The 27,514-nt window shown below is 51.1% G+C and overlaps 2 protein-coding genes and 1 long non-coding RNA gene across 4 annotated transcripts in view; 2 read left to right on the top strand and 1 right to left on the bottom strand.

The window, feature by feature from the left end:
* Nucleotides 1-13,557, top strand: part of WWP2 (WW domain containing E3 ubiquitin protein ligase 2) — a 41,460-nt gene extending 27,903 nt beyond the window's left edge. Inside the window, exons 10-24 of the mRNA XM_062612999.1 lie at nucleotides 244-418; nucleotides 3,465-3,519; nucleotides 5,198-5,279; nucleotides 5,891-6,019; nucleotides 6,316-6,394; nucleotides 6,529-6,600; nucleotides 6,695-6,783; nucleotides 7,912-8,071; nucleotides 9,064-9,197; nucleotides 9,313-9,453; nucleotides 10,023-10,143; nucleotides 10,475-10,579; nucleotides 11,156-11,252; nucleotides 12,096-12,168; nucleotides 12,395-13,557. Of these exons, the coding sequence (XP_062468983.1) occupies nucleotides 244-418; nucleotides 3,465-3,519; nucleotides 5,198-5,279; nucleotides 5,891-6,019; nucleotides 6,316-6,394; nucleotides 6,529-6,600; nucleotides 6,695-6,783; nucleotides 7,912-8,071; nucleotides 9,064-9,197; nucleotides 9,313-9,453; nucleotides 10,023-10,143; nucleotides 10,475-10,579; nucleotides 11,156-11,252; nucleotides 12,096-12,168; nucleotides 12,395-12,494 (1,612 nt within the window). The 3' untranslated portion in view covers nucleotides 12,495-13,557. The remainder of the gene's footprint in view (nucleotides 1-243; nucleotides 419-3,464; nucleotides 3,520-5,197; nucleotides 5,280-5,890; nucleotides 6,020-6,315; nucleotides 6,395-6,528; nucleotides 6,601-6,694; nucleotides 6,784-7,911; nucleotides 8,072-9,063; nucleotides 9,198-9,312; nucleotides 9,454-10,022; nucleotides 10,144-10,474; nucleotides 10,580-11,155; nucleotides 11,253-12,095; nucleotides 12,169-12,394) is intronic.
* A 1,194-nt stretch (nucleotides 13,558-14,751) lies between these two features.
* Nucleotides 14,752-20,939, bottom strand: PSMD7 (proteasome 26S subunit, non-ATPase 7). The gene is made up of 7 exons (XM_062612993.1): nucleotides 20,750-20,939; nucleotides 19,783-19,874; nucleotides 18,502-18,594; nucleotides 17,630-17,727; nucleotides 17,246-17,326; nucleotides 15,820-15,911; nucleotides 14,752-15,236 (listed from the first exon to the last, which is right to left on the bottom strand). Exons 1-7 carry the CDS (start codon nucleotides 20,821-20,823, stop codon nucleotides 14,798-14,800), a joined length of 969 nt encoding a protein of 322 aa, XP_062468977.1. The 5' UTR covers nucleotides 20,824-20,939; the 3' UTR covers nucleotides 14,752-14,797.
* LOC134160725 (uncharacterized) overlaps nucleotides 20,923-27,514 on the top strand; it is a 95,652-nt gene continuing 89,060 nt past the window's right edge. For both annotated transcript variants that reach the window (XR_009963664.1, XR_009963665.1), the window contains exons 1-2: nucleotides 20,923-21,040; nucleotides 21,564-21,684. This is a non-coding gene — a long non-coding RNA (uncharacterized LOC134160725). The remainder of the gene's footprint in view (nucleotides 21,041-21,563; nucleotides 21,685-27,514) is intronic.

Below are 27,514 nucleotides of genomic sequence, written 5' to 3' on the forward strand. Positions count from 1 at the left end.
GCCCCAAGGGCAGCTGTACCCCCAAGGGCATCTGTACCCCCAGGAGCAGCCTTCAGACAAGGACAGTGGGAGGTTCCTCTGTCTACCACCGTCATCTCTACCGTCTTTTGCGCCTCCCCATGTCTTCAAGGGTTATTTTTGTTGCCTTCACACCAGCATTTGCACTCAATTGCTGTGGGGCAGCACCTTGACAGCAGAACCCGCTTGAGCCAAGGCACTGATGTCTTCATCTGGTGCTTCCAGGTGGGAGAAACGTGTGGATCCTCGTGGCAGGTATTACTATGTGGACCACAACACCCGCACCACCACATGGCAGCGCCCCACGGCTGAGTACGTCAGGAACTATGAGCAGTGGCAGTCCCAGCGAAACCAGCTCCAAGGAGCCATGCAGCAGTTCAGCCAAAGATTCCTGTACCAGGTGAGAGCCAGGGTGGTGGTGTTGGGGTCTCACTCAGCCCTCCCACCAGTCTCGCCCAGGCTGGCCTGGGAGACACGGAGCATGGAGAGGTGCTTGTTGGGCTGTGGTAGAGCCCACAAGCTTCTGTGCATGTGGAGAACTGCCTGAGAGTGACTTTGCTTTCATAAAGCAGCTTGCGCTGCCCTGAAGGGTGGTGGGAGGTGTCCTCAGCAGCCCAGTGTCCCTGCAGTGCCAGCATGGCTGGGCACACGCTTTCTCCTGACATCTCTCACAATTTCTTTCTATCAGGCAAGCCTTGCTGCTGACCTGCAGGGCTTGTGGAGCTTGCTGCATGGTGTTGGAGCTGGCACGAGTAAGCCGTAGGAGCCTGGTCTGTAGTGGGAGAGGAGGCTTTTGGGGCTGCGCTAATCCTGCCCCAGGTCTCTGTTGGGCTGAGGACAGTGTGGTTGGGTCCTGGGTGGGAACAGGAGTCAGCAGCAGGCCCAGGGGGCAAGTGCTGACATGGTGAGTGAGGGCAGCAAGAGCCCAGGGACCAGAGAGTGCAGGGAGCAAGCACTGCTGGGCTTGGCAAGCTTCTCCTGCTGTCTCTGCTTCTCCTCACTCCTGGTATGGGCTGAGTAGCTGGGCTTCCTTGCTTGGGGAATGGACCCTCAGCAGCTCTGCAGAGCAGTAGTTCCTGGGCAGGGACCCATCATGTCCTGGCCTTGCCTTTGCTACTGGAGCTGGGACCTGGCTTCCAGTGGGGTGAGCACCCTCTGCTAACCGGCACTGTGCTCGTGGCCATCATGCTGCAGGGAGCAGTGCTTGGGAAAGAGCCAAGCTGGAGCGTTTCCACCTCCCAGCGTAGTGATGTCCTAGCGCTGTCTGTTGCCACCCAGGTGAAAAACATGGCCCTGGCCACGAGGCAGAGGTCTGGTGTGGGCTGAAGGTGGGCAGGACAGAGTGACCAGCTTCTCCTCGATGTTTAGCTCATCTAGGAGGAAGCCAGGAGGCTGCCGTGTCCCAGCAGCGCTGCTGTGAGCTCTGCGCCCCTGTGAGGAGCCTGGGTGCTCTTTTGGGAAAGGGTGCAGCCAGAGCAGTTGTGCAAAGTCTGTTCTGCTTGAGACACAGCTGGTGCAAGAGGCTGCTCTGCCCCTCTCCTCCCCCTGCCTGTCTCTGGACAGCTCACAGCCCTTCCCAGCCTGGCAACGGGAGCAGGACTGCCACAGCTCTGCTGCCCACTGCCAGCCTGTGCTCCTCAGCGCGGAGGGGCTTACACTGGAGGCTGAACAGGGCTTGGGTCTATTACTTACTCCCATTTCCACCAGTGCCAGCCTTGGAGCTGCTCCAGTGCTGTGCAACTTGCCCTGGCCAGGCTCCGTGGAGAGCAGAGGGAGGGACTCGTGCTCCAAATTTAGCCTGATGGAACGATTGTACTTCTTGTACAATCTGCCAGTGGTGATGGCTCTGGCTTTTCCTCCTTCCCTAAGGGGCTTTCTGTGTTGCCTTTCCCTCCTGTCTCCAGCATCCACTTGCCCTCCTTGCCAGAAGAGGAAGGTGGGGAGGTGATGGATGAGCAGTGCGAAGCAGAGCGTTCTCCATGCAGCCCCCTGCGGCGACCCATGGCTTGCGGGGGCCAGGGTGCAGCCAAGGACCACTCAGTTACCTCGATGACACAGAGCTGTGCCTGCATGCGGCATCTCTTGCACCAAGCAGCCTTCCTGGCACCGAGGGCCCAGGTTGTTCCCATGGGCTGTGGAGACCTGCAGGAGGGCTGGATCCCCAGACCTCTGCCCCAGGCTCGTGTCCCTGCTCTGTTAATTTTAATTAGCTGGTTTTAGGTCACAGCGAGGTGGTACTTCTGGACATGGCTCGGCTGTGGCTCTGGCCAGCCTGTCTGGGCAGGGAGAGAGTGGACACAGCCCGAGACCGAGGCACACCGTGCCGGGGCAGTGCCTCCTGTGCCCGGTCCTGGCACATGGGGTAGGGTACAAGAGACCTTGGAGAGGCACAGACTGTGCCGGCCCCATCCCTGTCGTCCTCCAGGACACCCCGGGATGTTGGGCTGCCAGGGGTGCCCCGAGTGCTGGCGCCTTGTCTTGGAGTGGGGAGGGGGTCCTGGCATTTCCTAAGCCCAGGATGCCTCCGATCCCCAGCCCAGCGCAGAGGCTGGGACGCGGCCCCTCTCCGGCAGCTGGTTTTCAGGAGGTGCAATTAAAATGCCTTGTTGGTAACAATGCGTTTCTTATTTAACCGTTAACAGCCCCGCAGGCCTCTTCCTCCCTGGACCCCGACTGTCGGGGCTGCACCTCCATCCCAAGGGACCTCCCCTGGAGCTGGGCCGGGGGGGCTCCGGCGCGGGGCAGGGCTCCAGCCTGCTCCCCCGTCCCCGGGGCATCCCCTGCTTGAGGCTGGGTGACGGCCGCCGGCTCTGCCCGCCCCGGGGAAGAAGAAAGGTGCTTTGTGCGTGGCCCCCAACCTGCGCGGGGCCGGGGGGGGGGGGGGGAGCCGCCCGTCTGCGTGGGATGAATGTGGCCTCAGTGCGAGGGCATCCCGAGCTCCGCGCCCTGCCCGGGAGGAGGGGGCCGCGGGCCCGCCAGGAAGCGCTGGGCGTGGACTGGGTTTGTGGGAATGATTTCATTGGAAAGGCCTGCGATATTTTTTCCCCTCTTGTGTGTGGTTCTTGGGGGAGGCCGGAGGTGTATCTGCTGCGGACAGACGGCGGGAGCACAGCGGCCGCGCGCATCTGGACCGCGCTCTGCCGTCCCGCTCCCCTCCGTGCGGCGCAACCCCTGCCCCGCTGCCCCGGGCGCTGTTTAGTTTGGGCTTTTGTTTTTTTCATTTATTTATTTATTTATTTATTTATTTTTAACTCTTTGCCCCCCCCCCCCCCCCCCTCCTTCCCCCTTGATGGTGCAAGCGGCTTTTTTTTCCAGTTCTTTGGGAGCTGCAGGCTAAGGGGAGGTGAGTGGAGCCGCGCAGCTCAGCTCACCGCTGCGTTCCGCTCTTCCCGCTGTCCTCCGGCCCTGGGTTTATTTTGTGTTCTTGCCCTCTCTGTTGTCTCTAGTCATCCGGTGCTCCGCCTGACAATGATCCGCTCGGTCCCCTTCCTCCTGGCTGGGGTAAGTACTGAGCCACCTCACCTGCCTGCTGCCGTGCCTGCCACACAGCCCCGATGGGGACTCCTCTGTCACTCAGAGCAGGACCCTGAGCGCACGGGGTGGTGCTGTCAGCAGCTCCTGCGTTCCCATCCCTGCTGTGAATGGGAATGTTGGCTGGGGAGCCAGTGTTCCCTGTGCTCTGGTGCATGGGGGGCTGAGTCTGCCTGTGATTAGCACAAACTCTGATTTGAAATCCAGCTTTTTTTCCACCTTCTCCTGGAGGAGTTCCCAGCCTCTTTCAGCTGCTGGATGCAGAAGTGCTTGTGGTTGTTCTTTGGATGAGGGGAGAGGTTTGGGGATCCAATTCCTTGCTCATCCCCAGACCCCTCCTCTGCCGAGCAGGGATCCATCCTGCTGCTGTGTGTGCCTTCTGGGATGCTCTGCCTCAGCCCACAGTGGCGCTGGGATCTGGCTGGAGCTGGGCTGCTGTCCTGCCCCCGTGGGCCAATCATCATGTGCTGGGAGGTTTTGAAAGGTCCCTGCGCCATCCCCAGGGAAGAGCGGCCCCCTCCATGGCAAGAGCATCCCTGGAGAGGGCAGGCTGGGATGCTCGTGGGTGCAGATGAGCTGTGCTGTGCCAGGCAGGGAGGATAGGAGAAGAGTTAAAACTGTGGGAGCTTAGAGCAGGACAGAGGGCTCAAGGCTGCTAAGGGGGTCTCCGGGGGCAGGGTCTGTATCGGAACAGTGCTGGAGCCTTTGCTGCCATGCTGGGTGGTCCACCTCCTGCATTGCCAATGAGAGGGACCCCATCCCTGGTGTAGGCTGAACAGACTGGGGGGGAGGCACAGCTCTGCGTGAGGATGAGCACCTTGGGGTGGGGATCCCCAGCATGGAGATGAGGTCCCGGAATGGCTGCAGTCCCAGTCACTGTACATGAGGTCTGCTGGAGCTGCTCCTGTGGTCTGCGGGTGCTGCGGAGTGAGGGGGGCCTGGTGAGTGGGAGGTGACAGCGTGCGTGCAGGGCGTCCCGGGCGGCATGGAGCAGGGCCCTCGTGTGCGGGGAGTGACGCAGGCACATGGAGGAGGAGGAGGAGGAGGTGTGTGTTGTGTGGGGCGCACAGGCTGAGGGGGTGCGGCAGGCAGGCGGAGGGGTGAGAGGCAGAGCAGGGTTGTTGGGCATGCAGGTGGGATGAGAGGGGCTGGTGGGGTGGGTGCAGGATCATCAGTGGGTCAGGGCACATGGTGCCCAGCCATGGCTGGGAGGCTTTGGCTATTCTGAGTGTTCAGCACGGCCACAAAGGGAGTTGGGATGCATTTGAGGAAGCATCTGCAGATCCACAGGGAGGGATGTGGGCTTGCAGAGCACTGTGTGTCTGAAAGGGGGTGCGTGTGCTCCCTGCCCAGTGAGGTGCACGGCTCTTGTGCCAGCCCGGCAGTGCATTGGCAGGGCTGACCTTTGCCATGGAACCTCCTGCTTACTGGAATTCCCTGGAGCCTACATGCAGCAGCTTGTGCATGTAGAAGAAATACAGGGGCTTTATTCTGCCTTTTCCAGGTGAGCCAGGGCAGTGTTGGCGGGCAGTGGGATGGAGGAGCTGACAAACTTCTCTGAGCTGGGAAGGGGAGGACTGTTGCTGGGACTGTGTGCCAGCACTGGTCGGGGCGCTCCATCTAATGCTTCCTCTCCTTTTTCTCGTAGAGAAGAGACAGGACAATGGGCGAGTGTATTACGTGAACCACAACACACGGACCACCCAGTGGGAAGACCCTCGCACACAGGGGTAGGCAGCCTGAGGGGAGAGCAGGAAGGATGCTTGTGGTTTTGGAAGTTCCATGCAATGGGCTATTTGGGAGCTGAGATCTGTTTGTGATGGGGGTCTGAGCAGGCTGCTTTGCTGGGGAACCAAAAACACCAAGAACCGCAGGCAGCACGCAGGCAGTGCTGGAGCTCCGGAGGGTGGGAAGCTGCAATCCTTGGCATTGTGGAGCAGCTATCCAGCTTTCAGGAGCTGAGGGTAGAGATGAGGAAGTCACAGGGAAGACTGGGCAGAAAGAGGTGCTTTCTCCTTGCCCTGTTGCCTTCCTGCAGGGCTCTCCTTGGGTTCCTGAGAGCTCTGGGTTGTGGTTCTCCAGAGACCTGGCCCGGGCCTCCACTGAGGCTGCCTGTCCTGCAAACAGAGGATGAAGCTGTAGCTGTGTCCAAAAGTGCAGCCCAGGCTGGGCTCCTGGCTTGGGGTGCAGGCGGGTTGCTTGCTAATCCCATACCGTGAATCCTTCCTTTGTGGGGCACGGAGCTGAGCTGCAAGTTGAAGGTGATCCCCACAGGCTGTAATACGACAGGGGCTGTAGGTCAGGGTGAGGTGTGTGCCTGGTGACCTTTCCTTGTCGTCAGGATGATCCAGGAGCCGCCACTGCCGCCCGGCTGGGAGATGAAGTACACAAACGAGGGTGTGCGCTACTTCGTGGACCACAACACTCGCACCACGACCTTCAAGGACCCGCGCCCAGGATTCGAATCTGGGTAAGTGCTTCTGGGCTGAGCCCCTCACCCTGCAGCCAGGCTGCACACCGGGAGCTGGGGCTGCCTGCTCACAGCTTGTGCCTTCCTGTGGGCATGACAGAGAGTGGGGGAGCTGGGTCAGCTTTGTTGCACAGGCACCGAGCAGTGGGTTTAGGGGCTCGCGTTTGGCTCTGGTAGAAGAGAGCTGCACCCCAGAGATCGTCCTCCTGCCTGGGAGGCCATGAGGCTGCTGGGACCAGGCAGTTCACACCAGGGCAGGCAGGGATGCTGAGACAAGGCCTGTGCTGCTTTTGCAGGAGCAAGCAGGGTGGCTCCCCGGGAGCGTATGACCGGAGCTTTCGCTGGAAGTACCACCAGTTCCGCTTCCTCTGCCATGTGAGTAGAGTGGCCAGAGGGCCCTGCCGGCTCAGGGCTGCTGTGCTGATGGCTGCGTGGATCCCTGACCCTGTGGGTGAGAGGAGCTGCTGTGCCAGCCTGCACAAAGCCTCGTGTCTCTGCCTTGCTTGCAGTCGAACGCGTTGCCCAGCCATGTGAAGATCAGCGTTTCCCGGCAGACGCTCTTTGAGGACTCCTTCCAGCAGGTGAGGAGGTGTCAAGGCTGCAGCTCCTACAGTGGAGGTATGGAGCCAGCCCTTGCACCAGCCACTGGTGACAATTCTCCTTGCTCCTCCCCAGATCATGAACATGAAGCCATACGACCTGCGGCGCCGCCTATACATCATCATGCGGGGAGAGGAAGGCCTGGACTATGGTGGCATCGCCAGGTGAGCACCGGGTGCTGGACCGTGTACCTGCTGCTGAATGGGACTGTGGTGTGGAGCCCTAAGGGCAGTGCAGGCACTTGGGTCTGTCCGGCAGCTGCCCCAGGTCCCCAGCCTTTCTGCAGCGCCTGCTTGGGCAGAGGAGCCCAAGGGTGTTCCAGTGGGAAACAGTGTGAGTTTTAGGAACAGTGGGACACCCTGAAGGCATTGCACCGGCCTGTCCCTGGCACAGAGAGGACTGGGGAACCCAGCGTGAGCTCTCCTGCTACCCCTGGGACATGGGGTGATGAGTGAAGCAGCTTCTTCTCCCCACAGCCAGCAGGCCCTGGTGTTTCCTGGGACAGTTGGTGTGTGCCAAGCATGGTGCCTACCCCGAGGGTGGTGTTACCACAAAGCACAGGCTGTGTCTCAGCTGTAGGGGGGTCCTGTGCCCCCATCAGGCCCCACTGGCTCACTTGGGGTGTCTGCCTTGGTGGTGGGCTGTTGCTTCCCTGCCTGCTGCTGTTCCACCACTCGACTGCCGCGCTCTTACCTGCTCCTCCTTTGTGGAGCTGCTGCCCCCGGCTCTGGTGCAGGGGCTCCTGCTCTCCACCTCTCTGTGTCCTGCCAGTGGTTTTACCCTATGGTAGGTTACGTCATGCTGTTCTACCACAGGGTAGAACCACGGACAGGATGCTGGGGCTGCCTCTGCATCTGAGGACTCCTGTCTCCCTGCACAGCCGGGGGAGCAGAGCCAGGACAGTTCCCATCCAGCGCTGCTTTGAGCTTGGGATGGAGCTCCCGGGGAGAGCCTGTGTGGGCAGACTTGGGGTGGGTGTGCACAGCAGCACGTGTGTATGTGTGCAACAGCCTGCATGGGACTGAGCCGCGTGGTGCCTGCCGGGGCGCCCCGTTCTGCAGGTGGGGGGATGTTTGTTGCTGGTGTCTGCAGAAGTGCTTCACAAACCAGACAGAGCACCCCTGGGGTGGAGGAGACCCTCACCAAGTCACACTAGTGTCCAGTACTTGCAGCGGCACCCCGTGGAGATAGGGACCTGGTTTGTGCGGGCTGTGGAGCTGTGGAGCCACTGGGGCGCAGCCCCTGGCTCCTCGAGCTGCTCGTCACTGTGTTCCCCCTTCCTCTTGCCCCAGGGAGTGGTTCTTCCTCCTGTCCCATGAGGTGCTCAACCCCATGTACTGCCTCTTCGAGTACGCTGGCAAGAACAACTACTGCCTGCAGATCAACCCTGCCTCCTCCATCAACCCCGACCACCTCACCTATTTCCGCTTCATTGGCCGCTTCATCGCCATGGTAAGAGCCCAGGGGCCGGGGAGGGAATGGGGTACGAGATGCTTCATTCGCATGCCCCATGGAGCAGGGGCCTTGCAGGGGGTGGGGTGGTCAGTGGGGCAGCTCTGCCTGCCATGGCTGTGCTCAGCTTGGTGTCGTTGCCTTCCTTAAGCCCCTTCTTGCTCAGGTGTGGGTCCGTGGAGGGGTTGCAGTGGGGAGGCTGCGTGTGGTGTGTTTTAAATCCAAGGAACGGCTGCAGGGCCGCAGGGGACCTGGTTTCCCAGGGGCGGTGCAGGGATGGCTCCAGGTCTCTGGCTGCCACCCCAGGTGCTGTCGGGTCTGCAGCTCCAGGCGCTATTTTTAGCCCCGGCAGTGTGAGATTTTCCAGCTGTCCAGGCCCTGGAGCGACTCATCCTCTTCGTGTTGCATTCCCCAGGGCCAAGGTGCTGCGGGTTGCGCTGCCCTGGGCTGGCAGGGGGGCTGGCAGGGGCTTCCTGAGTGTGGGGAGGGGTCCCTCGCCCGCAGCCCTGCGAGGTGTGCGTTGGAGGTGGCTGTGAGCTGCTCTGGACCCTGCTCTGCCCTGCCCTGTGCCTTGCAGGATACCAATAAAACCCCAGACTATTACTCACTGCTGGGCTGTTCTAGACAAGCGTCTGCATTATTTTTGGCTGCCTTTGCTTTGGGGCTCCTGGAAGCCAGGGATTCAGGGAAGCCACAGCACAGCTCTGTTTAAACAAGTGCTCTTAATAGAGCTGTGAGGGGAGAAGGAGACACGGTGGAATTCATGGTGGGGAGGGGAGGGGAGAGGGGCTGCGAGCACTGGGCCATGCTGCAGCCCTGGGGGGAGCCTGCGCCTCCCCATGGCGTTTGCCAGCCGGGAGCGAGTGCTGCAGCTCTGGGACCCTGGGGGCGATTCCCTCTTGCTCTGTGGCTGCCCCAGTGGTGGAGCATGATCCCGCCCCACAGCTCTGTCCTGGCATTCCCCATGACCTGGTGTCGCTTTCCCATTGCAGGCGCTGTATCATGGGAAGTTCATCGATACCGGCTTCACGCTGCCCTTCTACAAGCGGATGCTGAACAAGCGCCCCACGCTGAAAGACCTCGAATCCATCGACCCCGAGTTCTACAACTCCATTGTCTGGACAAAGTGAGTGCCTCATGCTCCCTCCTGGCCCTGCTGTGTTGGGCTGTGGGGAGGCAGTGCTCCTTCCCATGGCCTCTCGCTGCTGCCCAGTTCCTCACATCCCAGTATTCTCCTACAGGGAGAACAGCCTGGAAGAGTGTGGCCTGGAGCTGTACTTCATCCAGGACATGGAGATCCTGGGCAAGGTGACCACCCATGAGCTGAAGGAGGGTGGCGAGAGCATCCGGGTGACTGAGGAGAACAAGGAGGAGTACATTATGTGAGTGGCCATGCCGAGGCCCTTGACAGGCCCTACCCTTGCTGGCTGCAGCGCAGTTCTGGGGTGGGAACATGGGGCTTGGGACGTGGCTGCCTCCCTGGGCTACGTGGCCTGTGACAAGTATGGGCTGGCGCAGTCGGCCGCGCTCCGCTGCGGTCTGGCTTGCTGCTGTCTGGGCAGTTGCCAGTACTTTCAGGAAAGAGGAGAGGGGAGAGAGGGTGAGACTTCTCTCCCTGTCCCGTGGCTGCTCACCCTGCCTGGCTGCTGCTGGGCAGGCTGGGGGCTGCCAGGGCCATGTCCTCCTGCTGATGCTAGGCTCCAGCCAAGGGACGTGGTTTGCACCCCTCAGTCTCCTGAAGGCTGCTGGTCTGTGCTCGGGGCTGCTGCTCATCAGAGGCAGACAGAGAAGCCCACTAGTGGGGAACCCTGCTGATCTGCAGGAGCCCCTCTTCCCCTCCCCACGCACCCCTGTGGGTCCTGGGCCCTCCCTGCTGGTGGGAGGAATGGTGATGGTTCCTGTGCCGGGCCAGCAGTGCTGGCTGCCTGCCGACCTCTGTCTGCCTCCCCAGGCTGCTCACGGACTGGAGGTTCACACGGGGTGTGGAGGAGCAGACCAAGGCTTTCCTGGATGGCTTCAATGAGGTGGTGCCACTGGAGTGGCTGCGGTACTTCGATGAGAAGGAGCTGGAGGTGAACCGGTGCCTTTTGCTGGGATGGGGACATGGAGGTTTTGGTGCTTCCCAGCTGCAGGCTGCCTGGGAATGGCATGTGGTGATGGGCTCCGTTCACAGCCTTTGCCACTCAGCTCTGCTGATGGGGAGGTGGTTGGGTCTGTGGGGTGGCTCTGTTGGGTCTGTTAGCAAGAAAACATCTCGTTAGAGGCACGGGATTCCTCCAGACAGCTCTGTTGTCCAGTATTGGAGTCTGTGCCTTAGGAAGCCTGGCAGTAGAAGTGTCAGTGCTCTGAAGGGCGGGTAGAAAGCCCTGGTTCTGTCCCCTGCTGACTGTCCCCTGTCCCCAGCTGATGCTGTGCGGCATGCAGGAGATCGACATGAATGACTGGCAGAAGAACACCATCTACAGGCACTACACCAAGAACAGCAAACAGATACAGTGGTTCTGGCAGGTGAGTCCCAGTGCCAGCAGCATCTGTGACCTGCTCCAGAGCCCTGGGATCATCCTTTGCCCATGGCCTGGGCAGGCAGGGCTGGGTTGGGGCGGGCAGCCTCGCAGGCTGTCAGGAAGAACAAAATACAACCGCGAGCACGTGTTCAGTAAGAAGCATTTGGCTGTGGCTGGCAGAGGCCCCGGTGCTGCCGCTGAGGACAGCAGGCAGCACTTAGTGGTCAGCGTGCTTCTAGCAATAGCTGCTGTTCTTGGGCAGGGTGACAGAAGGGGATGACATGTAATAGAGCTGAGCTGGTTTGGGTGGTGCTGCTCTGTGCTGGCCAGGAAAGAAGTGGGTTGGAAACGGCTCAGAAGGAGTACAAATCTGGGCAGAGCTGCTCCTTGCAGGCCCTTCGGGATGCGCTCCTCCTTGAAGATGCAGGATGGAGGTGAGGGCTGGACTACCCTGGGCTGTATTGCAGGGCATGGGGTATTCATGGTAGGAGCCGTGGTGCAGGATGGTGCCCCATGCCCGGCTGAGCTGCAGGTGTTGGGGTGGCAGGGCTCCCATTCTTCTGCCGTGTCCTTGTCATAGGTGGTTAAAGAGATGGACAACGAGAAGAGGATCCGGCTGTTGCAGTTCGTGACGGGGACGTGCCGCCTGCCTGTCGGGGGGTTTGCGGAGCTCATCGGTGCGTGTGCCTGGGGCTCCTAGGGGGCTGTGGCCGGGTGCGGGGGCTGATGGTGAAACCTGGGTGTCCCTGAGTCCATCACAGAGTGCGAGGCAGCCGCAAGCAGTGAAGTGGCTGCGACATCTGAACGTGGTGATTTCATCTGGTGGAGTGCTGTTACCAGACACATTCCTTAGCCATGAACTGTGCCACCACAGTTAACTTTGTTGGTCCAGTTTGTAATCCCATTTTGAATGAGATTTGTTTTTCGATTTAGTTTTGATTTCTGTGTGATGAAAACCCCTTTCCAGAAAACCACAGTGTGGCATTATTCTCCTCTCATACTTTAATTTGCTACTTTTTGGGGCCTGTACCAGCCTTTCCCTTACTTTCCTGGAATTGGTGTTGAGCTAACTTAACCCGCTTGTATATTCTTGCTGGCAAATAAGGTTTTTCCAGCCCCCTGGAGCTTCTCCAGCATTCACAGTCAGTTCAAAAGTGACCTCAGTGACTCAGACTTCCTGAGCAACGTCCTTTAAAACTCTCAGATGGACCCACTCAGACCTGTGGGTCCACGGAGAAATACGTTTTATCCCTTGTTGTTTAACCATCCTGCTTGGAAGCTGTGCTGTTCCCTCTCTGTGCCGTCAGTATGCATTTCAGCTTTCTCCCTTCTTCTTTCTTATACATCCTCTCTGCAGAGGGGTCAGAACAAGCAATGAGTCCTGCTATGGACTTATCCCTGATGCCTTTCTAGCATCATAAAGGGGAGTGATGGTGCTCAGTTGGCTACTGGTGCGTTGGAGGGTTTTCTTTTTCAGCTTCTGGTCATGTAATGGTATTTGCTGTGCTCGTAATTAACAGGCAGCAACGGGCCCCAGAAATTCTGCATCGATAAAGTTGGCAAAGAGACGTGGCTGCCTCGGAGCCATACATGGTAAGTCATTTCTCCTCAGCCCTGTTAGGAGAATGTGGGGACAACCACAAGCAGCCTTTGCGAAGCTGCGTGGGGCCCCGGGCACCCTCTGTACTGTACATCTGCGTTCCCATGGGATGTAGCTGCCATTCCTGGCTGCTGCGTGTGGCTGAGGTGGGAAAGGGTCCTGCTGTGGGGAGGAGGATGGGGATTGCAGCGCTGCTCACAGCCTCTGCTGTCTCTCCAGCTTTAACCGTCTGGATCTCCCTCCCTACAAAAGCTACGAACAACTGAAGGAGAAGCTGCTTTATGCAATTGAGGAGACGGAAGGGTTTGGACAGGAATGATGGAGCTTTTGGGACTTTCCCAGATTGGGGAGGGCCCTGGAGTGCTGCTGGGCATGAGATGCTGCCCGCAGAGCTTGGCGCTAAGCCCTCTCCGCAGGATGGTGCACAGGATGTGCATATGCTGTTGCTCTTGTTCTTGGCTGCAGTCTGTATTAAAGCAGCCCTGGGGGAAACTGGTCTATGTTTTCCTCCCCAAAGAAATCTGAGGGGTGACAAGAAGTGTTTACATCTCTTGCCCCTCTCTGGTTCTGCTCAGCTCACGAGGGATGGGGATTGACACAGAGGGGATGGGGGAAAAGTGCTTGGCAGGCAACACGAGGTGCACAGAGGTTCTCTGATCCCCCCTTGCAGACACAGTTAAATGTGATCTGGTTTTGGCACAGGCTGTTTTTGTCCCAGGTGTTTTCTGCCTTTTCGTGGCCCTGTAGTAGATGCAGGTGAGGAGGGGAAATGGTTCTTGAACTGACTCTTGGGTCACTTTTGGGTCTTATCCTTCACCAAGCAAAGGTAATGGGGAACCAGAGTTGTGTTGCACTGTGCAAGGGCCACGATGGCCCCTTCCCGTGCCAGACTCAAACCACCCGAAGCCAGAGCCCAGCAACATGTCTGTTATGTGCTTGATTTGCAAACTTGTGGCCCCTTTGCAATTGTATGTGTCCTGAGTTAAGTGGTCTATTGCTTGGAGCTGGTGCTCCACAGAAGCCTTGGGGGCTCTGGTCCTGTTGGGGCACATCTTTCCTTTACTTGGTTATGGATTCAGCCCAGACTCCCTATTTCCTTTGTCACCGGCTGGCTGGTGGCAGGAGCTTCTGAAGCTGTGGGTGAGGGCAGGATCAGGCCTGTGTCCCTTTTCTGGTTGCCACCTCTGCTTCCCCCTGTCCCTTCTGTGCACGAGGGGATATGGACCCACGTGAGTGTTGATGTACATAGCTGTACATAAAAGAAGTCTGTGGATACAAGACACCGCAATAGCTTTTGACTTGTAACTGAATAGTTTTGTACTGCACCATCCTGCCTCAGCCATACCGATTTCTTGTGCAATAAATGATAAAGCAGCTGCCAAGGTGTGTGTTCCTGTCAGTGTGCGACATGGGGGGACAGCCTGGTGCAACCGCCGGGGTGTCTGGGCTGTGATGGGCACTCAGAGCTCCTTAGTGATGTAGTTAAGTATTTTTGCCATGCACACACTGTGCAGTAGGATCAGGCTTCATCCAACATCTAATTCAGGTGGCTTGCCAGAGCTCAAGCCTGCCTCCCTGTGTGAAACTGAGAGCAGCACCAATGGAACAGAACGGGGTGCATGAGGCCAGCAGCTGCAGCCTTGTGGTGTTTAGTGAGAACTAAAGCAGAGCTAAACAAACCCGTTCCTGTCATTGGGACAACCTGTATAATGTAATTTTGCCATGACTTTGCTTTTCAGCAGCTGCCTTGGCTCGTCAGTTCTTTGTGTGAATTTGGAAGGTTTATCTGGGGGCTGTATTTTGGTTATTTTTAATAGCCTGTACTTTGTGAGTGATCCTTGCTTAGTGCCAGCCCCATCCCAGCAGGGATACTTCCATTGCTGCTGGCACTTTCCACTCTCCTGGCACCACTGTGCTGATGCAGCACTTGTGGTCACCTGGAGCCCCGGGTGCTGTTCCAGCCCTGGCCAGGGTGGTGGCAGGAATCCACCTTCTCTCCCCTCCATCTCTCCAGGCAGAGCATCACACTAGGCCTAAGTTCAGCTTTTATCTACTTCTTTTTCAAGTGACAGGTAGCAAGAGCCAGCCCCAGTCTTATCACTGGCCAGACAGAAAGGACAGCAAAAAAATGTAAGATTATACTAGCCAAGCACAAGGTACAGCTTAAAAAACAGCACCAGCCCCTTCATTAGTAACTGTGTGGTACTTCTGGAACTTGGCCCCTCCTGCTCAGCTCAAAAATGAATTCATATGAGCAAAGTGGTTTCCACCCAGGAGTGAAACTTGGTAAGACCAGACTTCATCTGAAGCATAACAAAGCACCTGGTAGAAATGCTCAGCTGCTGGCCTCAATGCTTTGGTGGCCCATGCCGGGGAGGAAGAGTGCTGCACTAAACAAACAACACATTTCCCCCTGTTTTTCAGCCCTCCCTGGCTGGGTGCTGAGGCCTCCCCATGGCTGCCTGCTTGAGAAAAATCTCTGCAGCCATGTCATGATGAGCACAAAAAACAGATACCAAAGTAGAGGAAAGCAGAGCAGTGACCCTCCAAGAGACAGGAATCCAGCACCAAAGTGATTTAGTTTACAAGATCTTTAATTTACAAATAAAAAACCTACACATTTTACTTTTTCTCCTTTTTCTCCTCTTTCTTGACATCACTCTTCTCCTTGTCTTTCTCCTTTTCATCTTTTCTCTCCTTTTTACTGTCTTCTTTTTCCTGTCCTTCTTTCTTCTCTGCGTCCCTGTTGGCAATCTTGTTGTTAATGAGGTTGTGCAGGGCAACCACAGAACGGATGAGAGAAGCCAGGTAAACCACCACCATTTGGTCATTGGTCTTCAGATAAAAGGCCTTGACAAACTCTTGCAGGTTGACGTCTGGTAGCAGGTTAAAGACATCCTGGAGGTGGTAGATGATCTGGTGATTGATGGGGAGTTTGCCCATGGCTACTTTCTCTAGGTAGCTCCTGATGTCCAGAAGCTTGGAGTTCAGTCCCTTCAAGCCATGGACCTGATTTGTGATCCGCTGGGACAGTGTGCCCACGGTGGTGTCCTTGATATCCCTGAAACACCCACCACAGAAGGAATCAGCATTAGAATATTACTTTGCATTCCCATTAGCAGCTGGGCCCATTAACAGCTCTTTCCAGCTTAAAAAGCTAATCTGTTTGAAGCACTAGCAAAATGAATGTGCCCAGTCAAAGAAGCAGCACAAGCAGCTGTATGTTACAAAGTATATCTACAATAGATCACTGAGGTATCCTGTGGTGTGTGCATGTTCTCTCTGGAATAATATTTGTAGCACTGGTTGAGAGGGTGAGAAAAACAACAGTATTTCAGAGGGTGACTGCTCGCTCTTGTCCAGAGAGCTACAGAGCCACGAGCAATGTTCCCATTCAGCCCTCAAAAAGGATGTGATACCCTGCAGGTTTGATAGCATGAACATGTACTGTTTATCATCCTGTCAGTGGGCAGTCACACTTTTCAGCAGCAGTGAACAAACAGGGCAGGCGAGACTGCTAAGTGAATATGCAGTGAACATTTAAGTAGCACACTGAAGGGAAAGCTGGCACTCGGACACCAGATAGACTGGATCATGGTCCTAAGCAAGCCTCTTAAGAACACCTGAATGTTAAAGGTGCTTACCGTAGCAAGTGTTCAACACCAACTTCCTCTGCCTCCTCTGCTCCAATCTCACTAGTCACATGCTCAAACGTCTTGGAGGTTGGAGTGCCGTCCTTTGGGGCACAAGGATGGAGGAGATACGGTCAGACTGAGCCACGGGTATGAAGGTGCGTGTGAACCAGCCAGCACAGGCATCCCCACGCAACCGGTGGGACAGGTCATGCAGTGCCACCCTGTCAGATTAACTGATGCCTGTTTACAGGATCAGGAAGAGGCAGTGGCACAAATTATGTCAAAACAACACCTCAGGGGACTGCAGTACACAGCTCAGGGAAGAAGGATGTAAGTGAGTCACAATACCTTTAAAAAAACACTGATTTTAGACAGAGTATGAGAAACTGCACTAATGAAACCAGCACAGTGGTTGTACAGACTTCACAAGAAATCAGAGGAAAGGCTCTAGTTGGATTTTTCTGGATTTAATGAGGGTTAACAACTGTTGCAAGTACAGATCTGTGAGCAACTTCTTCTTTCCTGTACTCTGTGTAATTTTCAATAGATGTATTTTGCTGGTTTATGAACTGGTGGGTAGAATGGAAGGTACCTCTAAATATCACAACTATTTCTTACTTTCCTGACATAACCTTATTAGATTTCAGAATACCTGCTGTCATCCTGGTATTAGCTCTCAGCCAATTAGAAACATACACAATTCCAGAAAAAAAAAATAAAGTACCAGTATGGAACAATCTCATACAAAGTATAACTTACACACTGGATATTAAGAAAGATGTTTAAAAGATATACAGGCTGAATACCTGAGAATGCCTCAGAAAGGAAAAAGGGTCAAACTTACTTATATATATATATATCCAGAATGTAATTTAAATCAAAAACCTGCAAATGAAAAGCTACAGCTGACTTATTACTGTATGTTGTTTGTCTGCATGGTGCTGCAAGTGATGAGTGTTGCTCATGCCTGACTGACCTACCCACCACTGCCAGGTGCACAAATGAGTAAGCACACAATTACTCCAAGCCATCTGCAAACAGGCTGATGTGTCAGAGTGACATCTTAAAAGCACTCCAGTCTGTGACTTCATTCATGGCCATGGACACATCAGAAACAGATAAGAAGCATCTAAATCACATGGACCACTGGAGTTGCCGAATTCCTCAGGTCAAATGGTAACTTTTCTTCCAAGTGCACTGGTGGATGAAAGCTTTAGTTACAAATGCATGTATCATGACTGGAGTTTAACCTCTAATGTCAGCAGATTTTGGCTGCAAGTCACAGGCCCTCCCTAGCGAGTGCAACATCCTGTATGTCAAAGGCAACTGTGCACCATGGTATGTACATCTTTCAGAAAATAAGGCAATCTTAGAGGCCATCTTTTAACAGAAACCCAGTTCTAGGAAAAGGCAGAAAGACATGCTGAATACTCACATCGTGAACTTCTTCAACTGAAATATAAGCCTCTGTGGGCAGCCCCAGATCCTTTGGCTTCACATCAATAATCACCAACACCTGACGGAAAAAGCAAACATTTCAGAAAGCTGAATTTCATTCAAAGACCAGAAAAAAAAATCCCCACGTCAGCTCTTCATTCCAGAGCAATGGTACGCTGGCTGCTGAGAGGCGTAAACTCCAGGCTCTGAGAAAAGACATCTATAGTTCTTTGATAAGACTCTGATCTGAGTACCTCAATACTTTTGCAGCTACCAGGTCTTTAACATGTTACATCACCAGTCACAAAGTTGGGGCCAAGGACTCCCAGATTCAGGGAGAGAGAGGACCCTGATCCCCCCACCAAAGAAGTGCTGTACTCACAGAGTTAGGACAGTATCTTTTCATCAGTTCGTTGATGGCAATGTCGTTCTTGTGCAGCTTAGGGCCTGTATGGTACCAACCAACTATTCTTTCTCTAGCTGAGCAAAACCAGAAAGGAATCTAAATCAGAACTGCGTGGTAAGACAATAGCAGAAAGATTTATGCAGATATCAAATTAGGAAAGGAAGGGTGAAAATCTGATATGTGTAGGCAGAAATAAATACCAGCAAGCAAGGCAATGACATGGGTAGTGACACACAGTTTACTAATTGTACCTATCATAGCTTACTAACTGCATCTAACTTACTAACATCGTTCCTAGGTTTGTAACTGAACTGGACTATTTAATATGACTTATTAATTTTGCTGATAGCAGGATGCAATAGCTTGAAACTGACACCTAGAGATGCAAAAATTCTACAAATGCAAATTGTATCATGAGAATGACAGCTGGTCTCAGGACTAAGAAAATTCACAGGAACTGAAGTTATGACTGAACATTCTGCTCAAACTAAGTGGTAAAGACACTTTTTAACTTCAGGGCACATCTGTACAGAATGGATTTTAGAGAGAAAGCTCTGAAATTCTTCGGAAATAATGGCATTTTGAAATCTGAGTTATTCTGAAGATACAAAGCTGTCAGGAGTCTTGGGGAAACTAGCGAGGTATAAATTAATGTGTTAAGAACAAAAACCTACCTGCACAAATTAACCAGTGGAAAACCATCAGTGCAAGTGAAGCCATGCAAGGAATTAGCATGGAGTGGCTTCTTATGTGAGCAATTAACTCTCAACCGTACTATGAATTCAATTCCCCATAGTCTTTGAAGATACTGGGAGTGTATCCCTGATGGCAAGAAGACTTCAACTTACCATTGACCTTCTTAAACATTCCATACATGTTCTCTAGATAGTCATGGTCTAGGAACCACACAGTATCATCCTTGTCATCTTCATCAAAAGGTACTGGGATTAAAACAAAATATCAGTATTTAAGAATCCAACTTTCAGAATAAAGATGCTTACAGAAAGACTGAGGGCTGGGATATCTTTGGCTGCTAAAGGATAGTGGATTTTAATCAGTTTCAACTGTTGTGCAACATTGCTGCCCAAGCTAACCTGTCATGTTCTCTCATGCAACGTCTCATCATTACTAACAGTTCACAACTGAAAAAAGAAATGCAAAACATTCTGGGAGTTATCCTTGGTGGGCAACATCAAGAATCAGAGAGAAATTCTCCTACATACAAAGTAACTTAGTAGTGTGCGTAGATATTTGATATGATAAACTGAATATCTCAGCAGACTCTGTAGCTTGTCAATCAAGAGCAGTCTACTTAAAAATTCCTTTTCTGTGTAGAACACGTCTTCAGCACATTTACAGACTACTAGAACACTGTGAGGCATTTAAGTAAGGACTATTTACTCTTGAGTAAATGGCTAGCTGTTTTACCAGCATGTATACGGGCACACAGGCTCAGTTCTGAGAACAAAGACTGGCCTCAGTCATTTAATTTTCAATTATAGTAAAAGCTTCATAGTTGAAAGGCTGTGAAAAATAGAAAAAAAAAACCTTTTTCATCTGTAATGGAAAAAAGCTTGTCCAAAAGTTGGAGAGGAAAAAAAACAAGAGTCCACACCTGGGACAAAACTCCATGTAAACTGTGAAACTATCACATATAAATACTTAAGAAGAAACTGTTTCAACACTATTAGCAATATACTTAAGGAAAGAACTAGTAATTAATTGGATGAAATCTGAGAAAAAGGAACAAGGCTAAAATATACATTACATCTTTACAGGAATAACAGCTACATCAGCACTGAGCACTCTGATCTCTGCGTGACATATTGAGACACTGATCACTTGGCAGAGGTCAGCAAGCCCAATGCAGCAAAACATCCATCAGCATTTTAAAAGAGGTTTACACCCGCTCCTGAAACATTCCACAGTGTGCAGGGAAGATGCAGCACAAGACTGGGCAGAATAGGTACATTTTTGACAACAGTAAGCATTTTTGTAAATATATAGGCTGAGTTATACATGGAGGGAACAGTCTGTGCTCTCCCAGAGTGGCTTAAAAAAAAACCAAATGCAATTCAGCTCTTAAATAATTCAGTAGGTTTGAGGAAGGGCAGGACACCCAAACTCACCTGCAAAACTGTTGGACACATCCAGTATTTTTTTCTGCCATGAGCCCAGCAGCACACCGACGACTCGCTTCTGATTTCCAACTTTTCCTATTCTAAATGGAAAAGGCTGTGAGCTCCCACAACAAAACGCCTAATTCAGGGAAGAAGGTGACAGTGGACCCCTTGCTTTGCCCCTTGAATAGCACGCATGTTGGAAGGGAAGAAGAGGCGTTATGACTGTTTTATTACTGATTGTTAATTTACATCCAGAAAAAGGCATCTTAGTGCCCTCAGAATCAAAGCCTGCAACCCAGCGATGCAGAAAGAGGGCTGCAAGGTCCGACGGAGCTCACGAGGGCGTCAGGACCTGAAATCAGCACCGCTGCAGCCTCTCCGCAGGACAATGCGCTATAAAAAAGTGAGTAAGCGCTTACACTGCTCGGTGGCACCCACAGCTCGCTTTCGCAAGAGCAGGCTCGTTCGCCTTGTGAGATTTTTAGGTTTTGACATTAAAACTGCTTGTCAATCAGTGCAATTAAGTTAAACCATGCACGAGTTACACACGAGGTATTTAGGGGGCCATGACTTATGTTCCGCTCGGGAGCCCCGGCTTTTAGGATCAGAACCCGTTTCTCCCCTGCTCGTGTTCTGACCACCGGGACGTTGTTTCCGTGCCCTCATCGGGCCCAAGGAAGGCACCGACCGGACCGCCCTCGGAACACACCAGAGGCGGCAGCGAGGGCTCGGGCGGCTCCCGCAGGCCGCGCTCCCGCCGCCACCGAGGCCCCGCGGCGCTGGGCACCGAGCGATCAGCCCGGGCCCGGGTGCTCCGCACCTCTCACAGCTCGGGGTCCCTCCCCATCGCGTTCTGCTCGGTCCGGGCCCCCCCGCGCCGCTTCCCTCACGGCCCAGCAGGGCCCGGGCCCGGGCCCGGGCCCGTGACCGTGACTCAGCGCCGCGGCGGGGCCGCGCGCCCGGCCAGCCTTACCTGTTGAAGTGATCGACGACGCTGAGGAGCACCAGCGGGTGCACCACCACCCGGTCCACCGCCAGCTCCGGCATGGCGCCCGCCCGGCCCCGCTCCGCCGCCAGCACGGCCCGACCGACCGCCGCTCCTCCCGCCCGCACCAGGCCCGCTCCCCGCCGCGCAGCCCCGCTCCCAGCCTGCCCCGCGCCGGGGCGGAGCCACCGCCGCCATCTTTAAGAGGTCGTCGTCGGCAGGAGGACGCCATCTTGGAGAGGTCGCAGGAGGCTGAGGCGCCGTCGCCATCTTGGGAAGGTGCGTCCCCTGCTGTCGGCAGCCCGGCACCATCTTGGGGAAGTCGGGCGGCTCCGCCCGGAGGCGATGGGCGGGCGCACGGGAGTGCTGTGCCCCGTTCTCTGCGGCAGGTCGGTGGCTGGCCCCGCCTGACGGGGGGCGGCTGCGGGGGCTGGTTCCTCTGAGCGGGGGCTGAGGGGACAGGGTGCGAGGGAGGCGGGTAGCGCCGTCCGGGCACAGCCGGCGGGTCCCTTGCCCACCTAAGTGGCCAGCAAGAGCGTTTGCCCCATAATCCTTCCAGGGACAAGCGGTTTCAGGAGCTGGCCGGCCTTCCGCGGCTTCCTCTGCTCTTCTGGAAAAGAGCGTGGCATTTGCCTTTTCCTAGTTGTCAGGAACATCTAATCACCATGACCTTTAAAAACCGAGAGTGCAGCCTTAGAATGGTGTTGCAATCTTATCATGACCACTAGACTGCAGGTTTAAAATGCAGGGGTGCTGTATTCTCATCTTGACTGAAAGTGGAAGCGCTAATAGCATATTGCAGGTGGTATTCTGATGTCCTTAGCTGTGTGCTTTGCGTCAGCTTCTGTGTCTGCAGCTTCAGGAGTCATTGCAACCTGGGCTGGGAAAACTTCCGTACCTTGCCTCTTTTTCCAAAGCTTCAGGTAACTTCAGGGTTCCCAGTACCATGGTAGTAAAAGCCTATATAAATAGGCAGAAATCTTCATGACTTTAGTGTTTGCTTTCTTCCAAGGGGACTGTGTTAGGCTTATTTGTTTTGTAGGCATAACTAACATCCTTCAGTCTCCTATTCGTAAATGTTTTTCCTCTCTGAAGTATAACTTTCCTGTATGTAAAGGAGAAACAGACTGACCTAAGCTGAGTGCTTCTTTGTAGTTGGGTTTATGTACCTCAGGAATAGGATCTATAGACACAGAACTCATCTCTTTAATTCTAGCAAGAAAATAGAACTTAAGGCTGTTATTCCTGAGTCTACCATGAGGACTATTACAGAGGAATTATTGACTTGAAAAGTGTTAGCAGAATTCTTGAGGATAGCCTCACTGTTTTTAAAGCATTATGTTATCCCTTATTTTCTACACTTTTCCCATGTTATATGTTTTTTGCATATTTTTCATGTCTGACCAAATAGCTATATTCTGGGTGAGTACTAGGAACCCTGACAGCCATCAGCATTTCCAAACCTGAATCTAGATAAATTTAGTGCCGGTTGAGAGGTGGGTGACATCTTAGCCCAAGCCGAGCCCATGCACAAAAGCTGCTGTGATGTCCCATCCGTGGCAGTGTTCAAGACCAGGTTGGACACAGGGGCTCGGAGCAACCTGCTCTAGTGGAAGGGGTCCCTTCCCCCAGTGGTAGGGGTGGGAACTGGATGAGCTTTAAGGTCCCTTCCAACCGAAACCACTCTGTGATTCTACGAAATCTATAGTTTTACGTTGCTGTTTAGCACCGTTTTACACGTAGCGTTCAGCAAGAGCAGCATTCATTCACAAACTCTACGAGAACTGGGGACCTCTCGTGGATATTTTTGGACGTTACATCCTTTAGGCTTATTTTTAAAACCAATTTCTGCTCGAGTTTTTAGAGGTTTCTTCCAGCAGAGGGAGACCTCTGACCGTGAAATAAAGGTACAGCCGGTGTTCTTGTCGCCTGTTTTATCAATATACGTATAAAACTCAATGTTCAAATTAACTAGTTCAATAAGTAATTTAGCTCATTGATTTTTGGGCATATCCTAAGTGCCATTACAAGCTACGGATATTTTAAATGCCATTACCTAATAGAAGGAATGTTTTAAGCACCTTTTATTGATTTTATTACTGCTTTATTTTGCTGTCTTGGTTTAAAAATCATTTTAACCACTCTGTCATCAAGAAGAAATATATCGTTGGTGAAATACAGTCAATTTCCCAAAAACCTTTGACATTGTTAAATAAGGAATTACAGTTGTTAAATCATGTCAGGCAATAACCAAGGGACAGAAATGGTATAAAATTTGGAACAGTGGTCCAGCATACCAGTAAGCTGTTTTGACCTTTGGCATTCAGATGCTGTATGTGACAATCACACTTCAATTCTGTTCTTGGTTCTTACATCAGTCAGAAGAGATTTAAAATCTCAGCATGCCAGGAAGGTTGTGGAAGGGTGATGGAGTACGATCCAGAGACAATTAAGGGACATTTTAATGACCTGCTGTGACTTTTTTGTTAAAATTACTCTCTAACTTAGCACATTCTAATTTTCATTTGCTGGAGTGTATTGCTAGTAGTTTAGCGTATTGATGTTATACACAAAAAGAGTAAAGTGAGTCTGCTCATAGGGATTTCAGTTACTTTCCCTCCCAGCTCTTTTGACTTGAGAAGATTATCAGTATTATTGAGCTAATCAGCTGATAGACTGGGAATACAGGTAATACGTTGCTTAATCAAAGAATTGAAAAGTGAGTAATGTATGTTGGTGCTCAATAAAACCAGCTAATGAGTTGATTGCATTGATGCTTGATGTATTTTAACCGTAGATTGGCAAACATCAATACTTATATATGACTTGGCTTGTTGATTGCTGAGCTGAAACTCAAAGTTTAGAGATTCTGTAGTGTATGAGCATCTGACAACTGACCTCAAGTGGGGAGGGAGCAAGCTACGCTCTGTCCCCTAAATGGAACAAGTGATTCCATCATTAACTGCTGGACTTCTGTTTTGTTGGAAAAAAACGAAACACGAAAATCCACAGAAAAACCAAACCCAAACCCCAAAACTTACATGTAACTGTTTTCAGATGTTGAAGAATGAGTTCTGGATTGAAAAATAAGAATCATTAAGAATAAATTAACTTTTTTTTTTTTATTATTCTCTACCTCTTGATCTGTTAGGTATTGTAAACAATAAAGTGCAAGGTGATGCTTACTGGAGGCACAGAAAGCCATCTTTATAGGCTTTTCTAAAACAGGATCTGCTACTGTCAGCTGCTGCGAGGCAACAGGAAGAAAACTTTTGGTACTCAGATTCTGAGTGGTTTTACATCTTTTGTCATGTTCTGACCTCTTTTCCACACTTGAGGATTGCACTTTACTTCAGGAATCTCACTTCCATCAGGAATTAGTATTTGTCTTTAAATTGTAAAGTAATCATATGCTTCAGAAATTTTTTATTTCTGCAAAATGTCCCGTGTTATGTTTGGGCCTACGGTCCTTATTAGATTGGTGACACATTCTGTGGGGAGCCATGAAGCATACCTTTGTGGAGTTTCTGCCTGCCAGCTGTTCTATAATTTAAGTAACGCGGGCCCACAAAATCACAGTAACACAGCTGAAGGACACTTTCAGTGGCCTTATCTCTTACCTTCTCCTTTCAGCCTGTCAATACTGGGGGTGAAGGGCAGTGGTGAAAATTTGTAATAGGGGAAATAAACCAAGTGGAGGTGATTCTTTTGGTAGAATCATAGAAGCATGATCATCTATGGACTAGGGAAGGCATGCATTTACTGAATACATGCAATTTGTGTTTCTAGGTGTTCGTTCCAGTGATGACAGTTAGAAAAATAAGAGTGCTTTAAATGAAAATACCAGCATGTCACAATAATGACTTTGGTTCATCAAGGCCAGGAAGTGAGGCTTGGGTGGCTGTGACCTCCAAATCTTGAGCCTGCTTTGGGTATAGCGAGGTGTATTTTTCCATCTTCTCTATGAAGGAGCTGCTTTTTGCTGGTCCGTAGCCTCTCCTTGAGAACAAGGTTTGATTACCAAAATCAAAGAGTATCTCTTGGATAGAGGGTCTCTACCACGTAAAGGGCAGGGTGCATCAGGGAGGATGCATGAGCCAGCAGATGGTGGGCTATGGGCAGGCAGGCTCAGGAATAATACAGAAGGCAGTAACACTTCAGCCTGATTTGCTCTTTGTAGCTTTTCAGTGTTTGCTAGTGGTAAGTGACATCCTTGGGATGTTGGCTACAAAGGATGGACACAGCTGGGAAATACTGTTGCCTGATACTTTGGATCATAATCCTAAATGACACTTACTATGTGCTCCTTTAATATTAGTTGTCTTTGTCTTTTTAAAAAAAAACCTCTAATTTATTTTTCTTGTCTGGGGCCGGGGAAACTGAACAGTTAGAGCAATGTCCACTGACATGTAGTTTCACTGAGATGCCTTCTAAAATATGTTTAAAACCCAGTCAAGAGAAGATAGGCTTTCTTTAGACCTTTTGATAGTTTGTCACATAATACTTTTGTGCTACCAATTCAAACAGGAAATACATTTATTTCCTAATAAATACGTTTATCTTTGTCCAAATAACTGTAGTTTCCTATTAAGATTTCTTTGGTCAGGGTGTACCATGAACTGTTTTAGAAGGAATGATGCTGCCTGGAAGTGAGCAAGCATAATGTAAGGCATGGAAGCAAAACAAAGTCACTGCAATGGTAATTCTAATTTGTCTTGGTTAAACTGTAATTCAGTAGAATGCTGGCACTGCATACTCAGTGCATGATGCCATAACGAGTGTCCTTATCCAGACTGCAGTTTTCTTCTGAAGACCTCCAGATAACCATTTTTTCCTCCCAAATGCCTGTTCTAGAATGTTATCTCTAAAGCAAACTTATAGGTATGTAATTATAAATTGATCTGTCCATTTTATGATATGATGTTTGTGTATTATGTTGTAGTAACTTACTTGTTTCCCTATAAGGTACTGTTGTTTGACCAAAAGGTACATATATATGTAGAACTTGTGCTGCTTACTGTAGTTTGGCAATCTGTGAATATTGTTATAGTTTCTGCCAATGGATTTAAAACTTCTGTCCATACCCATGGGTTATAGCTGGTGATTCCAATAATCCTGTCTTCCTACAACACTGTAACAGATAACAGATAAAGCCTGCCAACTTTTGGATATAGAATCATCATTTTTTTTTATTTAAAACCAGTTTATAGAAGTATTGTCAACATGTAAAACTATGGAAAAATCCTTCATGTTTTACATAGCACAGTTCTGTTTTTTGTTGCTGTTTCCAGATATCACAGGGTGTAGAAATGCCAGAAAAATCTTTTTTTTTTTATTTTATTTATTTAATAACTACATCACTGACTCTAATTTTTATATTTCAGTGCAGAGGGATTTGCTTATTTTACTCTGGTACCATTGCTACAAAATGATTGTTTTTGGAAAATAGTGGAAGCAAACAGTTAAAAAAAGAACGCACAACAGGTTCTAGTCATACTCATTTTTCCACACCTTGAGGACTAGCAAATTCTTTAAAATGAGATTTTATTTGTGCAAAGCAAAACTTCAAAACCACTCAAAAGCTTTCTTATTAACTGCTGTCAGTCCTTTGATTTACAAGGGCAATAAAGATCTAGAGGGGGCACATTTATCATGGAGTTCAGCACACCAGGAGCCATTTTCTCAAGCAGTAAAGCCAAGTGATAAAATGAGTTCTTTTGTTCTATAACCAAGACACATTCCCTGTTTTTAAAAATGTGTGTGTTGGACTTCTTGGCTTGTAGTTTGGCCATGTTCCTCTAATACATTCATAAATAATGCAAAATTGCTAGCATGCAGATACGGATGATGCATCTGGAAAAAAACAGACTATCTGAAAGAAAGAAACTTACTTTCAACTTTGTCTTATTTGCTAGCTTTTTCTCCAGTGATAATTCTTGCATGAATTTTTAATAACACTTTTAATAACATTTTTTAATATATTTTTTAAATTTTTGTTTTGTTTTGGGTTTTTTGTTTTTATTTTGTTTTTAAAATGATTATATACCTCTTTGCAAAGCCTAAAGAATTGTGGTTAGGAAGCATTACAAATACTCTATTTAAAATAAAGAACCATGTTCATAGTGTGTAGTGCTATTTTGCAAGCTTCAGTTTCTTCATCTGTTTCTAAACCTGTATTGGAGGGACTTCGTGAATGCAGTTCTTTAATGTTCCTGGGTAAAAAGTTTAGCTTCTTGTCTAGACCAAAATATTGATGGCTTGTGTGGGCACTTCATTAACAGATGTAGCTCTGTGGGAGGAGCCAATTGTAAGAGTAAGTATCCTTGCAGGTGAGCAAGGGGCTCAGAATCTGACCATAAACTGAGTATTAAAAAAAGTGAATGCTGTTTTTTCCATATAAAAATGCAGCCACCTGCAGTCTCTTCCTGGGAAACAGACATGTTGCTACTTTCCCTGGTCAGCTGCTGAAAGTTCTGGGAAGCCCAGTCACACTCCGCTATCTAGTGCTCCTGCACAAACACCTTTGAACAGAAGCAGGAGAACAGACTTGCAAAAGGTACATTCCAATACAATTTTGAATAGAATGATCTTTAATTGTAAACGTGAAACTGTGTGAAGTTGCTCCTGATGTTTTGGCTTCAGTTGGGCTGCTGTCATAACACATGGAAGAGTGAGTCTGGAAAAGGTCAGAGGCATTAAAGCTTGTTCGTATTTAAATCAGTGCCACACTTTTCATACCCATATAACTACAGC

Source organism: Pezoporus occidentalis, unplaced genomic scaffold, assembly GCF_034315485.1.
Source record: "Pezoporus occidentalis ecotype Australia unplaced genomic scaffold, CSIRO_AGI_Poc_V1 ctg163, whole genome shotgun sequence".
Taxonomy (NCBI): domain Eukaryota; kingdom Metazoa; phylum Chordata; class Aves; order Psittaciformes; family Psittacidae; genus Pezoporus; species Pezoporus occidentalis.